We start from the raw sequence: 18,194 nt of genomic DNA, 5'->3' as shown, positions 1-18,194 counted from the left end.
GTACCCTCATGTGAGACCTGGAAGAAGCTCCGAGCTCCTGGCTTCGGTCTGGCCATTGCAGCCATTTGGGGAGTGAACCAGCAGATGGAAGATCTCTGTTTTTCTCTCCCTCTCTGTAACTCTGCCTTTCAAATAAATAAAAATTTAAAAATAAAAACATTTCATTGTTAATATAATTCAAATTTGCCTAGGGTTTACTATAAATTTTTATGTACTTAAATATATCTGTTTCTTACCATAAATTTAGGGATAATTGAGAACTAAATAGTGAAAATTGTTACAAATTCTATTTTATAAGGATAATTTTCTGTACATTCTTCCAGAATTTTCAAATGCAAATGTACACTTTCACTCATATTCCCACCTTGTGGTCTAGATCCAAAATTAAATAGGCATTTGAACAAAATTGTTCTTTCCTAACTGAATACTTTTTTTTTTTTTTTCTGATTTACAGATATAAAGAAAGTTGTACAGAAATACAGACTATCAGGAAATTGCCACATGGTTACATTTCAACTTGAGTTTCAGATTCTGGAAATTCAGGTAAATTAAGTAGCATTTTCTGATGAGATGATTCTGCCATAAGATAAATAATTCCCACCTAGTGCACATCCTCCAGCACTGGCTGGGCTCATGAGGGGTTCATGACCCAGGGCCTCCTGGTAGCACAGATGCAGAGTGGTACAATAAACACCCCAACAACTTCATATGATTGAGCTGCTGCTGAGGAATTGGGTGCTTTGTTTTTAGACAGATGGCAGGGTGCTCCACGGCTCCCAGAGCAAGCCCTTGAGACTGTGAGAAAAGTCCTGAATGCCCCTGGTTGTTAGCTCATAGACCAGCCACCTGTTGTCTATTGGTGACCTGTTGCTGCTAAATAGATTTCTGCAGCATTTATCATATTAAAACAGCAAAAATATTTGTTGTCTTACCCATTTTCTGTGGATTAGAAATTTAGGAGCAGCTCAGTTGGATGTCCTTATTCAGGGCCGCTTATGAGGTTGTGTTCATCTGGAGCTCTGTAGGCTGTTTGGGAGTAGATGATCCCACAGGTTGTGCTGCTAAGACTGTCAGATAAGATCCGGAAACAGAAAATAATGAAACATAGATGCAAAAATCCTCAACAAAATTCTAGCCAGTCAAATCCAACAACACATCAGAAAGATCATTTACCCAGAACAAATGAGATTTATCCCTGATACGCAGGGATGGTTCAACATTTGCAAATCAATCAATGTGGTACATCACATTAAGAAACTGCAGAACAAAAAAGTATGTTTATCTCAATAGATACAGAGAAAGCATTTGATAAAATACAACACCCTTTCATGATGAAAACTCCAAGCAAATTAGGTATAGAAGGAATATTAGGTATAGAAGGAATATTACTCAACACAGTCAAGGCAATTTATGACAAACCCACGGCCAGCATCCTATTGAATGGGGAAATGTTGGAAGCATTCCCGCTGAGATCTGGAACCAGACAAGGATGCTCACTCTCACCATTGCTATTCAATATAGTCCTGGAAGTTCTAGCCAGAGCCATTAGGCATGAAAAATAAATCAAAGGGATACAAATTGGTATGGAGGAAGTCAAGCTGTCCCTATTTGCAGACAATATGATTGCATATATAGGGGATCTAAAAGACTCCACTAAGAGACTATTAGAACTCATAGAAGAGTTTGGTAAAGTAGTGGGGTATAAAATTAATACACAAAAATCAACAACCTTTGTATACAATGTCATGACTAAGAAAGAACTTATAAGATCAATCCTATTCACAACAGCTACCAAAAAAAAAAAAATCAAATACCTTGGAATAAATTTAACCAAGGATGTCAAAGATCTCTATGATGAAAATTACAAAACATTAAAGAAATAGAAAAGATACAAAAAAAAAAAAAAAGGAAAAATCTCCCATGTTCATAGATTGGAAGAATCAATCAAATGGATCAGTGGAGAATGGGACTGGGAATAGGAAGAGGAGGAGGAGAGGTGAGAGTGTGGGTGGGAGGGGCGGGTATGCTGGGAAGAATCACTATATTCTTAAAGTTGTACTTCTGAAATGTATGAAGTTTTTATTCGTTAAATAAAAGGTTTCTTTGGGGAAAAAAAAAAAACGAAAATGAAAAGACAGAGTGGTAACATGTAGCCCCGTTGGCCAGCTGGCTCTGAGAAGAGTGGGACCCAGGCCAATTAGAACAGGCTTAGGCTGGGCACATGCTTTGATGACAGAGAGCTGTTTTGACTAGTTAATTTTCCCCAGTGGAGCCTACAAGGAGTAAGTGCAAAGAAGAAAAATGTATCGGGGAACGACAGGCAGGCTGCCTTAGTCTCAGCTCAACAGATAACTAAAATGAATGTAGGGGCTGGCGCGGTGGCTCACTGGTTAATCCTCCACCTGCAGCGCCAGCATCCCATATGGGTGCTGGGTTCTAGTCCCGGCTGCTCCTCTTCCAGTCCAGCTCTCTGCTGTAGCCCTGGAGGGCAGTGGAGGGTGGCCCAAGTCCTTGGGCCCCAGCACCTGCATGTGAGACTGGGAAGAAGCACCTGACTCTTGGCTTTGGATTGGCACAGCACCGGCTGTGACGGCCATTTGGGGAGTGAACCAACAGAGGGAAGACCTTTCTCTCTGTCTCTCTCTCACTGTCTATAACTCTACCTGTCAAATAATAAAAAATAAAATGAATGTAGAGCAATTGTCACAGTGACACACTGAATACTCTTCTGTGTGCTGGCATCCAGGACTGCAGGCCAACGCATGTTACAGAGCTATAAGCCTGTGGTCCAGGTGCATCTCTGAGAATTTGAGCATTTGTGCTCACATTGTCTAGCAAACTGCTCAGAGGTGTCCTAACAGCCTTGAGCTTGCACACTTTCTCTGCTGTGACACTCATCTCTTTTCACAGTTGCTCAGTGGGTTATCTGGAGGGAAGTTAGGTGGTGGGCAAAATTAGTCTCATCCTTGGGAGACTTAGAAATCTAACTGAAAAGAGAAAGCCTACCCTCTGGAGTGAAGCTGTACTTGCTCAGGGATTGTTTAGTATGCTGGTTGGTGGGCTATGGACTGGGAGATTATAGACTGCAGTATTTGAACTTCATTTAAATCTCATACTTAATCACCTTAAGTCTCTTGTAGAAATCATCAAACAGTATTATGCCGCCATTCTAAGATCAAGGGTGGCATGGCATAGAAAACAGTTTTGATAATGCAGTGTGCTGCTGAAGCAGCAGCACCAATCCAGACTGCAACTTTTTTTTGTTGTTGTTTGTTTTTAAATATTTATTTATTTGTTTGAAAGATAGAGTTACAGAGAGGCAGAGTCAGGGAGAGAGGGCGTCTTCCATCCACTGGTTCAGTCCTCGAATGGCCACAATGGCTGGAACTGAGCTGATCTGAAGCGAAGAGCTTCTTCTGGGTCTCCCACAGAAGTGCAGGGGCCAAAGGACTTGGGCCATCTTTCACTGCTTTCCCAAGCTGTAGCAGAGAGCTGGATCGGAAGTGGAGCAGCCAGGACGTGAATAGGCACCCATATAGGATGCTGGGACTACAGACGCTGGCTTTACCCTCTATGGCACAGCGCATTCCCCATCTCAACAGTATTTTAAGCTAATATTCTGGTCCCCTTACCACCAAAGCTTGATTGCAAATTTTTTTAAAAAGATTTTTATTATTTGAGAGAGACGGTTATAGAGAGAGGGAGAGGCGGAGAGAAAGCTCTTCCATCTACTGGTCTACTCCCCAAATGGCCACAATGGCCAGAGCTGGGCTGATCGGAAGTCAGGAGCTTCTTCTGGGTCTCTCATGTGTATGAAGGGGCCCATCCACTGCCTTCCCAGGACATAACAGAGAGCTGGATTGGAATAGGAGCTGCCGGGACTGGAACTGGCATCCATATGGGATGCCAGTGCCACAAGCAGAGGTTTAGCCCTTTATGCCACAGCATAGGCCTGTTGACTGCAAGTTTTATGATCATCTGTCAGCGGCCTAAAGTTACACTGTTTGCTTATATGCTCCATGTGTTGGAATTAGTTGAGCTGCATCCGATGGAACTTCTGCCATCAGCCATACATGGCTTCCAGATCAGTGATCCCTTTAATGTTTCAGACATCAGGAAGGAGAGGGTCACAAAAGGCTAACCTTTTCCTTTGAGGGATTCTTTCTAGAAATTATACATTTGTCATTTTCACTTACATTTTATTAGCCAATAAATTAATGAAAGAGGTGCTGAAAATTTAGTATTCATTATGCACAGTTGTATGGCCAGTGAAAAAATGGGGCAAGAAAGTACTATTAGGTTCTACTAGCAGTTATGGTTTAGGGGCTGCAGGGGCTGCGGGCAAAGCAAAAGAGAGGAACTGTTAATATCCTTTAAAAGACACATAATAGTGGCCAGCGCTATGGCATATTGGGTAAAGCTGTTGCCTGCAGTGCAGGCATCCCATATGGGTGCCGGTTCAAGTCCTGGCTACTCTTCCTCCAATCCTGTTCCCAGCTATGGCCTGGGAAAGCAGTAGTAGAAGATGGTCCAAGTCCTTGGGCCCCTGCACCCACATGGGAGACCAGGAAGAAGCTTCTGGCTTCGGATTGGCACAGCTCCAGCCATTGTGGCCAACTGGGGAGTGAACCAGTGGATGGAAGACTTCTCTCTGCCTCTCCTCTCTCTGTTTAACTCTGACTTTCAAATAAATAAATAAACTTTAAAAAAGTCACATACTTATTGTTTATCTAGAGAGACGTGAGTTGTCATTTTCAGATTTAAAAGTATGTAGATATTTTAAGACTGCTTAATTTTACTAACAGTGCGCTGCAGGAAAAGCGTGCTCCCCCTGGTTCTGCCAAGAACATGCACTTTGCCTCTGAGTCTTTTTAGTTCTATGATGCTTCTTGAAGACCAGACTGATAAGCAAGATGTTGGAAGCAATCACAGATGGCTGTGGAGTCACAGGGTTTTAGGATCAGTCAAGTGGGAGGCAGGCACCGGGGTTCTTGGAGAAGAAAGCAACAAAGAACCATCTTTTTTCCTTTGTTGCTTAAAATTCTGATAAGGGGATTTAAATTGTTTTTCAATTTTTTTTATTTAGTAGTAAATCCTAATATGTTCTAGGCTTACTTGTGTAAATATTCTTTAGAAATATATCTCTGGTAGAATTGCTAGGTCAAAGGGCATGTGCAAATAAATTCTGATGACTAGTCCTAAATCGCTCTCTAACATGGTTTTACTGTTTTTACCTTTTGAGCATATTTTTACTGTAGAGACTAATAGTGAAAAACAGATGAAGATAGCAACATTGGATTTTTTTTTTATTTCCACCAGAGGGAGATATTTAGCTATTAGAAAATTTAAAATAATCTAAATAAAACTCTCACTTTATAGAATTTTCAAAGACTTATTGCATTATAAATTTTTATTAATACCATATTTGAATGAAAAGTAACCTTATGGATTATTTACGTGTCAACCTTCTTACAGGGAAATCTACCTAGAGAGTTTGAACGACTACCGGTATTGTTGCAGCTATGACTGTGAAAGGCGATCCCTTGTTAAACTCTGTTCTCCAGATCTACTGTCTGGTGTTGGTGGTACTGTGATGTTTGTTAGGGGTTGTAACGCCATCAGAACGAACGTGTAGTGTCGACCTTCATAGTCCAAGCAGCATAATAAATCGGGGGGGGGGGGGTAACTAGTTGGGGAAGTGATATATTAAGTGTATTTGCATAACTTCTGTTCCTAAAAATTCAATGACATGAACAGGATAACTCAAAAATAGGGAATTTCTTATTGAAGAGACTATAAACCCATTATCAGAGGCTCCCCCCCAAAAAAAAATCTGCCTGATATTTTGACATTTGAAACAGAATACTGAAACCTTCATGAGAAATATATGAAGTTTGTCAAGTTAACAGGACCATTTTTCTATGCATCTTTAACTACAATCTTTAAATGATAGAGGCAGATGAGAACTGCAAGCCTGGATCAAATGGACCGTGGTAGAAAGAAATGTGCTGCTAAGACTCTAGTGGCTTTATGGTCAGCTTGTTTATAGGCTTCCTTTCCTAGTCTACCAGCCGGGAAGAAGTGACCTGGTTAGCAGAACCACAGGCAAGAGAGATGGAAAAACAGTATCTTGAAGTCAGCTTTCCAGTGGGTGAACATAGTCCACAACCCACCAAAGGGAAAAAATGAGAGAGAAGGAAGTGCCAGTAAATCCTAGACTTTCTGTTGACGAAAGGCAAAATCGAACATGTACCCACATACACTCACACCAGAGACAAGAAGCCCTCCCAGATTGCTGTTTCTTTTTTTTTGGTCAGAGTTCGATTGAGATACAATTCACATCATGTAATTAATCCATTTAAAGTAAACAATTCAGTCATTTTTAGTGTGCTCAGAGTTCTGCAACCACCAGCACAATCAATTTTAGAACATTTTTACCACTTCAAGAAACCTTGTATTCTGTAAATATTTCCCTTCAGTCCAATCCCCTCCTCCTACCCCCCTCCCCCCCAGTTCTTTTGCTTAGCTCTAAGGAACCAGTAATTCATTTTTTGTGTTTTTTTCTCTGAGTTTTCTTCTCTTGGATGTATAAATGGAATCATAAAATGTGTGATCTGATAATCTGCCTTCTTTTACTTACATAATGTTTTCAAGGTTCATCCATATTGTAGCATGGTGTTAATACTTTTTTTTGGCTGAATAATATTCCATGGTGTGTGTGTGTGTGTGTGTGTGTGTGTGTATATATATATATATATACATACTTTATATGTGTATATATATATATTTTATTCATTCCATCACTTGATGGAAATGGTTTTTGCTTTTTGGCTATTATGCATAATACTGCTAAAAACATTCACATGCAAGTTTTTAAGATTTATAATTTTTTTGAAAGGTGAAATGACAGAGGGGAAGAGAGAGCAAGATTAAGTGCTTCCATATGCTGATTCACTCCACAAATGGCCGTAACAGCCGCAGCTGGGCCAGGCTAAAGCCAGGAGCCCAGAATTTCATCCACATTTTGTGTGTGGTTGACAGGTCTACAACCGCTGCTTTCCCAGATTCATTAGCAGGGAGTTAGACCAGAAGTAGGACAGCCAGGACTCAGTCTGGCACTCTGATATGGGTTGCTTTCATTACGAGCAGGTGAATCTGCTGCAGCACACAGCAGCCCCATAGAGGTGGAATTCCTGGGTCAAATGGAGCAACTAGATGATGACTTTTGATATGGAGCATTCTGTCATATGCCTACTTGCCATCTGTATTTCTTCTTTGGAGAAATATAGAGTCTTTGCCCAATTTTTAATTGGGTTATTTTTCTTTTTTTAGTTATAAGAGTGCCTCTGGAATTTTTGACTAGATGGTAGATGCCATAGCTGACTTAAACTGTAGTTGCTCCTAACAGTTCCCACTATATAATCAAGCAAGCAAAAAGGTAAACATTTTAGGTTATCAATGTCTATTTCTCCAACAGCTCAGGATATAAAGAATTATGTCAGATTGTATCTAGACAGATGGAGGAGAGTAGCAAGGAGTATCCAAGCCATCCAGTTTGAGGAAATAGCAAAAATTACTAGATTTCTTGCTATCGATATTAATAAGAACTACAGAGTTGAAAGCACAAAGATGGTATAGAGTTCTCTCATCATATTGGACACAAGACCTAAAATCATGGCAAAAGTGCTGACTTGAAAAGAAAATTACTAAGAAAATGCAGGTAAATCCATTTTGGAAGAATGAATCCAGGAAATACAAAAACATGCTATATAAAAACTGCTCTGGGTGTTGGCCTTGTGGCGCAGTAGGTTAAGCCACCAGTCACCACACCAGCATGCCATATTGGAGTGCTAGTTCCAATCTATTACTCTGCTTCCCGTACAGCTCCTTGCCATGTACATGGGAAAGGAGCAAATAATGGCCCGAGTAGTTGGGTCCCTGCCACCTACATAGGAGATTGGGGTGGACTTCCTGGCTTGGGCCTGTGCCAGTCCTGGCTGTTGCAGCCATTTGGGGAATGAACCAGAAGATCTCTCTCTGTGTGTGTCTCAGTCTCTCTGTTGCTCTGCCTTTTTTTTTTTTTTTTTTTTAAGAAAACTTACTTAATAAATATAAATTTCCAAAGTACAACTTTTGGATTATAGCAGTTTTTCCTCCCATAACCACCCTGCCACCCGCAAACCATTCCATCTCCTACTCCCTCTCCCGTCCCATTCTTCATTAAGATTCATTTTTAATTATATACAGAAGATCAACTTAGTATATACTAAGTAAAGATTTCAACAGTTTGCACCCACATAGACACACAAAGTATAAAGAACTCTGCCTTTCAAATAATTAAATTTTTTAATAAGCTACTCTGACTTAAAGCGTAAAGCACAAATTGAATGGGTGGACTGAAAGAAAAAAGAATAAAAGGACTGTAATACTGACAACTGCACTAAAAGTTTCAGGGATAGAATGAGGATAGCCTTGAGGAAAATCACCTGTAAAAGCAATTGAAAAGAAGATAATATTAAGACAGTGGAGAGCCACTAAATGATATTTCCAAAGCAAAAATAGAAAAAACTATAGACAAATATGTAATAGAAAAAATTTTACTTTTGTAAAAAGGAAAACCATTTTCAGATCAAAATAACAGTTTATTTAACAAGCCCATTGAGTATGGAGTTGTTTCTGGCTTTCTGTGATTAATACTTTATGAATATCTTTATTCATGTCATTGTTTTCTTATAATTTTAGTATAGATTCTTAGAAGTCAAAATAATCAAAGTAAATATTTTAAAGTATTCGTTGTCAAAATTATGTTTCTTCCAAATGGTTTATGGTTTTAGTGTTTAAGTAATTCATTTGTGGTTCATTTTAGTTTTTGGTATAAAGATATGATTGCATTCTCCTAGCAAACATTTTCGGCACTTTTTTTTTTAAAGATTTATTGTATTTGAAAGGTAGAGTTACAGAGGGAGGGAGAGACAGAGAGGTCTTCCATCCCACTGGTTTACTCCCCAGATGGCTGCAACAGCTGGGCAGGCCCAGCCAGAGCTTCATCCAGGTCTCCCACGTGGGAGTAGGGGCCCCAGCACTTGGGCTATCTCCTGCTACTTTCCCAGGTGCATTAGTAGGGAGCTGGATTGGAAATGGAGCAACCGGGACTGGAACCAGTGCCCATACGCTACGCTGTCATCACAAGCAGTGGCTTTACCCACTACGTCATACTACCCGACCCCAGGATCATTTCTTGATTACCCTTTTCTATTTGGTGACATTTCATTTTGTGTATTTTACAGTATTTTTTATCTTTATTTGAAAGTTACTGTGCTCTGATACATAAACTTTATATCTTTATTATAGGATAATGAGAGTTTATCTTCTGTTATTACTGACCTCAACATAATAATGGAGCCCACAGAATATCCAGAATTAAGTGAATTTATATGTAGGTAAGCAGTTTTTATAATTTTTTTTAGGGAATCTTTTCACACCTCGGTTTTAAGTTTACCCTTTCTTGGTAAGTAAATAAGTCATCTCTGAAATCATAACACAACATTCTCTGTATCTGTGATCCACTCTATATGTATTGTACATTCATTATGTTCTTGGCATTTAAATTGTGAGCAAAACCAGATACAGTCTTCCATGATGGAATTTTAAAAAAAATTACTTAATTCATTAAAAATTGTTATTTTAAAAATTTATTTATTTGAAAGGGAGAGTTACAGAGAAAGATAGACAGATATCATCTATCTACTGATTGATCCCCAAATGGCTCCAAGGGCCAGGGCTAGCCTGAAGCTCTTTCTGGGTCTCCTATGTAGGTGGCAGGGGCCCAAGCACTTGGGCCATCTTCACTGCTTTCCCAGGCACATTAGCAAGGAGCTGGATTGGAAGTGGAACAGCTGCGACTTGAATCAGTGTTCATCTGGAATGTTGATGTTGCAGATGGTGACTTAAACACTGCACTACAATAGCAGCCCATTTTCATTTTATTTGAGAGACAGCATGTGAGCACATGTTCCCATCTCTGGTTCACTCCCCAAATGCCTACAACAGCTGAAGTTGAGCCAGGCCACATTCAGGAGCCTGGATTCATTATGAGTCTTGCACGTGGGTGACAGGGACCCAAGCTCTTGAGCCATCAGCTGCTGCCTTTCAGGTTTCACATTATCAGTTAGCTGGAATTAAACACACATCCAAGCACTCCAACGTGAGACGCCTTGTTAACCACTGCACCAAGTGTTTCCACCACCTAGTACTTACTGCCTACTGGAAAAGTCCTCTATTAATCAAGTAATTTCAAAAATGTAAAATTCTGGCTATGTTAAATACTACAAAGAAGAATCATATTGTACCGCTGGAGCAATTGTCAAGAATTTGATGCTATCACAGAAAATATGGGTTAATGTCCCAGTGCTTGAGCTGACTTTTAGTTATGAGTTAACCCAGAATTCCTTGACATAAGCAATTGTCTTGCCTCAGCACTGTGCCAAAAGGGAGCATGACATCTGGGAGCAACTGATAGGAAGCCAGAGCAATGAGAGGGTAGCAGGAGCACAGGGCAGCGAGGCTAGAGAAGTATGTAAGGTCCAACTTTATAGAGTTTCTTGTAAGGTGTTAGCTCACAGTCCTAAGAACAAAGTGAAACTACTGAAAGGCTTTGAGCAGAGTCTGAAGAAGGCAGACATGTGACATCCAAGGAAGAATTGTTCTGGAGGCTACAGGGAGAATGGATTGAAGGGGTACGATAGCAAGTACAGTGAGGGCAGTAATGACTAGCTTATTAGAACAGTTCAGGCAAGAACAGTTCATACTTTGGACTAGAATGAAAATAGTAGAAATGGATTAGGGGGACATTTAGGAAGCAAAGTAGTTGGGGACATGTCATCGGTTGAATGAGAGGTCAGTGGTCTCTGACAGGGATTAACTCCTTGATGGTGGTGGCACCATTTGCTAAGAAGGGAAAGTTGGAAGAGAACCATGTCATGAGAATGCAGTGTCATTTTGTACACGTTAGACTTGAGTTCCTATGAAATACTAAAATAAAAATGGGAAGTAGGCAGCTCGGAACATACGTGGGTAGGAGATAGAACACTGAAGTGGTCACCCGGTGGGTAGAAATGAATGCCTTGAGCAGGAGTGGAGTTGCCTATGGAGGGAAGTTAGAATGAAAGTACGAGAGGGCCTGGAGCTGAGCCTCGAGGAATCTAGAATGTGCTAGCTGAATAGGAGAGTAAGATCCTTCAGAGAAGTTGGAAAAGGAAGTACCTAAGAGGAAGGAGAAAAAACAGGGATGTGTTTTATAGAGATGACATTTTTCCTTTTGTCCAGGCCCTGCTTGGAAGTAGCATCTGCTATTTGGAAGTTACGAAAGGAAGAATGGTGTAATGTCTATCCCTTGTATAATAGTCATGTTATAATGTAGTTAGTTAATAATATATTATCTCAACCCCCCCCCCCTTTTAAGATTTATTTATTTGAAAGGCAGAGTTATAGAGAGGCAGAGGCAGAGAGAGATTTTTCATCTACTGGTTCATTCCGTAAATGGCCTTAATGGCTGGAGCTGGGCCTATCCGAAGCCAGGAGCCAGGAGTTTCCTGTGGGTCTTCCATGCAGGTGCAGGGGCCCATGCACTTGGGACATCTTCTGCTTTCCCAGGCTATAAACAGAGAGCTGGATTGGAAGTGGAGCAGCCGAGACTCGAACTAACTGCTATATGGGATGCCAGAACTGTAGGCGGCCACTTTACCCGCTGTGCCACAGCACCCGTCCCATCTCAGCCCTTTTGATTATTCTAATAGACTGGGTTGCCACTTTGTGGAGAGTGACTTGTATTTTAGAAAGGATGCTGGTCATACATAGGTCAGAGACCTGGGTTTGAGGCCAGACTCTATTGCCCTTGTATAAATTCTTATTTTGTTTTTTCTTCTTTGTGCTGTAATGTAATATAAATGCTACATGCCTAAACATAAATTTACTTTTAGTTTTCCCTTAAATGTCTGTAGTTTTTCAGACTGAGAATTGTATCTTTAATTTTTGGAAAACTTGTAAAAATTGGTTTTTTTTTTTTTTTGACTCTTGCTATTACCCTGATCTTCCCTTATCCTAGTATGCATTCATATAAAATGCTAAACCTCTCACAAATAGAATAAGAACAATAATATGCTTGCAATTTCTTTCAGCCTTTGTGCCTTTATTGTCATATAATTCACTTTTGTGTGTGTTAACAGTTTCCTGAGTATGTGTTACTTATTTTGCTTTAGACCATCCATTACATTTTAAAGTATTTAGAAATAAAAGAGATGGTTTTGCATGTTTATCTTCATTTTTACCATTTCCAACATTCTTCAATGATTTATATTGACTCAGGTCTCTAACTGGCACACTCCTTTTGCCTTAAGAACTTCCTTTAATATTGGGCTGATCTGTTTGCCATTAATTCTGTCAGTCTGTTTCTCTGAAAAGATGTTTATTTGCCTTCATTTTTAAAAAAAGATTTATTTATTTTTATTTGAAAGACAGAGTTACACAGAGAATGAGAGACAGAGAGCGAGCCTCCATCCACTGATTCACTCCCCAAATGGCTATAACAACCTGGGCTGGGCCAGGCCAAAGCAGAAGCCAGGAGCTTCTTCTATGTCTCCCAGATGGATGCAGGGGTCCAAGGAATTGGGCCATCCTCCACTGCTTTCCCATGTGCATTAGCAGGGAGCTGGATTCTTTTTTTTTTTTTTTTTTTAACTTTTATTTAGTAGATATAAATTTCCAAAGTACAGTTTATGGATTACAGTGGCTTCCCTCCCCCCCCATAACTTCCCTCCCACCCACACCCCTCCCATGTCCCGCTCCCTCTCCCATTCTATTCACATCAAGATTTGTTTTCAATTATCTTTGTATACAGAAGATCAATTTAGTATATATTAAGTAAAGATTTCATCAGTTTGCCCCCACACAGAACACAAAGTGCAAAATACTGTTTGAGCACTAGTCATATCATTGATTCACATTGAACTACACATTAAGGACAGAGATCCTACATGAGGAGTAAGTACACAGTGACTCCTGTTGTTGACTTAACAAATTGACACTCTTGTTTAAGGTGTCAGCAATCTCCCCAGGCTCTGGTCATGAGTTGCCAAGGCCATGGAAGCCCCCTGAGCTCGCTGACTTTGATCTTATTTCGACAAGGCCATAGTCAAAGTGGAGGTTCTCTCCTCCCTTCAGAGAAAAGTACCTCCTTCTTTGATGGCCCGTTCTTTCCACTGGGATCTCACTCGCAGAGATCTTTCATTTAGGTTTGTTTTTTGTGTTTGTGTGTGTGTGTGTGTTTTGTTTTTGTTTTTGCCAGATTGCCTTGGCTTTCCATGCCTATAATACTCTCATGGGCTCTTCAGCCAGATCCGAATGCCTTAAGGGCTGATTCTGAGGCCAGAGTGCTATTTAGGACATCTGCCCTTCTATGAGTCTTCTGTGTAAGGGAGCTGGATTCTAAGTTGAGCAGCCAGGAGTTGAACTGGGATGCTGGTGCTGTGGGCCATGGCTTAACCTGTTGTGCCACAGTGCGGGCCCCTGCCTTTATTTTTTATTTATTTATTTATTTTTAATTCAAAAGGCAGAGTTATAGTTAAGGAGAAACAGAGATCTTCCACCCACTGACACACTCCCCAGATGAAGGTAACCAAGGCTGGGCCGGACTCAAGCCAGGAACTTGGAACTCCATCAGGCTCTTCCATGTGGGTGGCAGGGGTCCGAGGACTTGGGCCATCATCTGTTGCTTTCCTAGGAGCATTTGCAGGGAGCTGGATCAGAAGCAGAACAGCTGGGACTTGGGACTCTGATATGGTATGCTGACATGCAAGCAGCAGCTTAATCCTGTATTCCACAACATTGGCCCCTGCCTTCATTTTTTGAAAGGTACTTTTCTGGCTACAGGATTCTTGGTTGACAGTTTTTCTTTCCTATCTCTAAAGATATGCTTTTATTGTCTTCTGTATTACTCAGGTTGTGAACAGAAGTCTGCTGGGATTGTTACATTTGATTTCTGTATTAAAATGTGTGTTTGAAGATTGCCTTCCAGCCTTTGATGTATGTTTTTTTTCCCCACAGTTTATGCTATATCCAGGGTGTATTTGTGTGAAAATTCGATCTGTATCTTCAAATGTTCATTTTTCCCAGAACTCTACTGCTCTACCACTCTAATTACACATATGTTAGACAGTGTTTAGTGTCATCTCACAATGTTTAGATGCTGTGTTCTTTAACTCTTATAGCCTTGTGTTTCACTTTGATCATTTCTGTTAACACATGTCCAAGTTCACAGATTGTTTCCCAGCTGAAGTATAGTCTGCTGGTGACCCATGGAAGAAATTCATCTTTCTTGCAATGTTTTTTATTTCTAGCATTTCTATTTAATTCTTTATTTCTCTCTTTCCACATTTTCCATGTGTTTAAGGAAGCTGCCCACATTTTCCACTAGATTTTTTAAACTTATTAATCATTATTTTGAAGTTCCTATCTGACAGTACCAACTTCTGAGTCATCTCTGCATGTGGTTCTGATTAGTTTACAGTGGGTTATTTTTCTTGTATTTTAAAAGTTACAGGGCCGGCTCCGTGGACCAGTGGGTTAATCCTCTGCCTGCAGTACCAGCATCCCATAGGGGCGCCATTCTAGTCCTGGCTGCTCTTCTTCCAGTCCAGCTCTCTGCTGTGGCCTGGGAGGGCAATGGAGGATGGCTCAAGTGCTTGGGCCCTGCACCAGCATGGGAGACCAGGAGGAAGCACCTGCTCCGGATCAACATAGCTCCAGGCGATACAGCCATCTGGGGAGTAAAGCAATGGAAGGAAGACCTCTCTCTCTGTCTCTCCCTCTCACTGTCTGTAACTCTGCCTCTCAAATAAATAAAAATCTAAAAAAAAAAAAAAAAAAAAAAGACTTATAATTTGAGAAGCAGAGAGACAGCAAGAGTGAGAACAAGCTCCCATCTGCTGCTTCACTCTCCAAATACCTGCAACAGCTCGGAACTCAAGCTAGGTCTCCCACATAGTTGGCAGAGACCCAACCTGAGCCATACCTGGTTGTCTCTCAGGATCTGCACTGGCAGGAAACTGGACTCAGGAACCAAGCTAGGCACTCTGATATGGGATGCAGATGTCCCAGGCATTCTACCCCTCTTGAAGTGTTGTCTCATAATTTTTGGTTGAATGATGGACATGGTCTGTGGTAGAACAATAGTGACTGTCGCAGATAATATTTATGCCCAGAAACATATACATTTATTTTATTAGACATGTGGTGTAGGGTTAATCAAGGTAGATAGTGTTGAGCTTAAAGGTGGGATTTCTGTTGCTTTCACTACCTTGAAGCATCACAGCTTGTAATTCTTCCAGCAGAGGGCTGTTGTTGCTTTATATTTAGAATGGAGCCTTAGGAGCTGGAGGGTTTCCCCAGTGATCCAGCTCTGCTTCCAGCTTTCAGCAGCCCCTGTGTGTTCACACCTCAGAGGAGTGCTTCTCCAGCAGTTGACTCCTGATGCTTGGTATTTGATGCTAAGCTTATGGTGGGAACAAAGGGAGTTCTGCCTTTCCGTGGTCCATCATCGGTTTTGGGTAGGTCCTATCAACCTGTGCCTCAGGTAAATGGCTTTCTCAATGCTTTTGTTCTTCCTTCCTGGTGCAGTCAAACTCAACCCATCTTTGTTTTTGGTCTTGAGTGGGCAGTGTTTCTGTCTTTTTTATTTTTATTTTATTTTATTATTTGAGAAGTAGAGAAAAAGGTCTTTCATCCACTGGTTCACTTCCCAAATGGCTGCAACGGATAGGGCTGGACCAATCCAAAGCCAGGAGCCACTGCTTTCCCAGGCCATAGCAGAGAGCTGGATTCAGAAGAGGATCAAGTGTGTCTTTTCCCTCCTTCAGTGGTAGCAGACCTGTTTCGTCGTGTGTAGGGTCCTGAACACAATGGATATCCTGGCCCACCAGTGGCCTAGAGGACTTCCATTCTGCCCCTCTTCTAGAAGTAGTGTATCTTTATCTTGGCCTCAGAGTATTCTTATCCTTCTTCCAGACTCTGATTCATTCTCCTTCTTTGAAATAATGTACTTTTTCTTCTGTTGGTTTTCTGCCTATCCTTCAGTGGCTTAAGAATTGTGCTCCTGATAAGGATTAAGGCTTCATACCTGTACCCCAGCAGCAGCTGCCCCCTTTGCAAGCCTGTGCCACTGAGGGGAGCTCTTTGGGCTCCTGCCAGGACCACAGTCTGTCTGGGGTTCCCCTCTGTTCCAAAATGGCAGTAACTGACTCTTGCCCTTTGGTTTCTTGTTACCCACTGGTGTGGTGACTGTTTCTCTCCTCTGTGTTTAGCCAAAGGTGAACTGTTTACGTGTTCTAAATTTCACTTGAAAGAGAAAACTTTTAATTTAGTTGGTTCCTTTGTGACTGCAAGTCTTTATTGGGCTCAGTAAAGGTTATGACTTTATATATTATTGAAGTTTTCCTTGATGGTAGGTTGAGAGTGGCCTTATCTTTGCAGCACCTTACATCTTCTTTGGAAGCAGTTTGTGACTAATTGGGTGGTTAAAACCCCATCCATAGAGCGTTCATCTTCACTGACAATATTTTTCATTTGTAGAGGTTCTATGTGTTTGTTTGTTTGTTTTTAAGATTTATTTTACTTGAAAGTCAGTTACACAGAGAAGGAGAGGCAGAGAGAGAGAGAGGTCTTCCATCCACTGGTTCACTCCCCAATTGGCCGCAACGGCTGGAGCTGCGCCGATCTGAAGCCAGGAGCTTCTTCCGGGTCTCCCACGTGGATTCAGGGGCCCAAGGGCTTGAGCCATCTTGTGCTGCTTTCCCAGGCCATGGCAGAGAGCTGGATAGGAAGTGGAGCAGCCAGGACTCGAACTGGCGCCCATATGGGGTGCTGGCACTGCAGGTGGTGGCTTTACCCGCTACGCCACAGCACCAGCCCCTATGTGTCTTTTTTTCAAAATTTACTTTTAAAAAAATCTAATTTGAGTTTCCTGTAATTTTTATGGATTTCTCCTCAGATGTATAGTCCAATGAAGGATAATAATTTCTTCACTTTTTATTTAATCTATTAAACATTAATCTATTGAGCTTTTGGCTTCACTGTCAGTACTGATCATTTTCAAAGTTCTCTGTTACCACTTTCGTCATCTGCCTTTTATTCCCTCCTTTTAAAAGCTTTTTATATATTAATATTATAATAAAGTTGATTTTGTTATACAGGTCTTAGAGCTATAACACATACATAGATACATGTAACTGCCACCATATTTGGAATAAAGAACAATTCTGTCATACCCAGGGGGGGAAAAAAACCTCCTGTATCCTGCCCTTTGTTAATAAAACCTCCACTCATGTGTCTTGGCAACTACTGGTCTGTTCTCCATTGTAGAGTTGTGCCTTCTCCAGAAGGAATCAAATAATGTGTGTGCTTTTGAGATTGGTTCTTTCACTAAAGAAAATGCCTTTGAGATTCATCCATACAGTTGTATGTGACAAGATTTTTTCCCTTTTTAAAAAGAGTTAAAATTTTATTTTTATTTGAAAGGCTGGGAGACAGATTTTCCCTCAGTTGGATCACTCCCCAAATGCCTGCAAAAGCTGGGGGTGGGTAAGGCTGGGTCCAACAGCTGTTGGTACAGTGTTTGACACCACTTGGTGGCTGGCGCCGCGGCTCACTAGGCTAATCCTCCAGCTGCGGTGCTGGCACGCCGGGTTCTAGTTCCGGTTGGTGTTCCAGTTCTGTCCCAGTTGCTCCTCTTCCAGTCCAGCTTTCTGCTGTGGCCCGGGAAGGCAGTGGAGGATGGCCCAAGTGCTTGGGCCCTGTACCCGTGTGGGAGACTAGGAGGAAGCACCTGGGTCTTGGCTTCAGATTGGCGCAGTGTGCCGGCCATAGCAGCCATTTGGGGGGTGAACCAATGGAAGGAAGATCTTTCTGTGTCTCTCTGTGTCTAACTCTGCTGGTCAAAAAAAAATATAAATAAAAAATAAAAAAACACCATTTGGTATGCCCACATCCTATATTGTAGTGCCTAGGTTCAAGTCTTGGCTCTACTTTTAATTCTGCCTTTTTGCTAATGTGCTCCACGGAAGGCAGCATGTGATGCCTCAAGTACCTGGGTTCTTCTTGTCTGTGCTCTAATTTTCTGCAGTTTCAGTTTTCTGCTATCAGCC

At 41.2% G+C, this 18,194-nt stretch overlaps 1 protein-coding gene across 13 annotated transcripts in view; it reads left to right on the top strand.

Moving 5' to 3' along the window:
• The window catches only part of CENPP (centromere protein P), a 252,595-nt gene that overhangs the window by 11,350 nt on the left and 223,051 nt on the right, over positions 1-18,194 (top strand). For 6 of the 13 annotated variants that reach the window (XM_008256885.5, XM_002708177.6, XM_070050272.2 and 3 more), the window contains exons 3-4: positions 455-543; positions 9,352-9,440. In XM_008256885.5, coding sequence (XP_008255107.3) covers positions 455-543; positions 9,352-9,440 — 178 coding nt within the window. Of the gene's footprint in view, positions 1-454; positions 544-9,351; positions 9,441-9,815; positions 9,967-11,325; positions 11,435-11,610; positions 11,765-13,606; positions 13,638-13,995; positions 14,018-14,590; positions 14,900-18,194 lie in introns of those variants that run through there. The other 7 variants (XM_089336292.1, XM_089336336.1, XM_089336322.1 and 4 more) reach the window with 7 other exon arrangements.

Source organism: Oryctolagus cuniculus, chromosome 1 (assembly GCF_051225735.1).
Source record: "Oryctolagus cuniculus isolate XC-2025 breed Fujian yellow rabbit chromosome 1, ASM5122573v1, whole genome shotgun sequence".
In the NCBI taxonomy this organism is placed as follows: domain Eukaryota; kingdom Metazoa; phylum Chordata; class Mammalia; order Lagomorpha; family Leporidae; genus Oryctolagus; species Oryctolagus cuniculus.
This window is presented reverse-complemented; position numbering and strand designations above follow the sequence as displayed.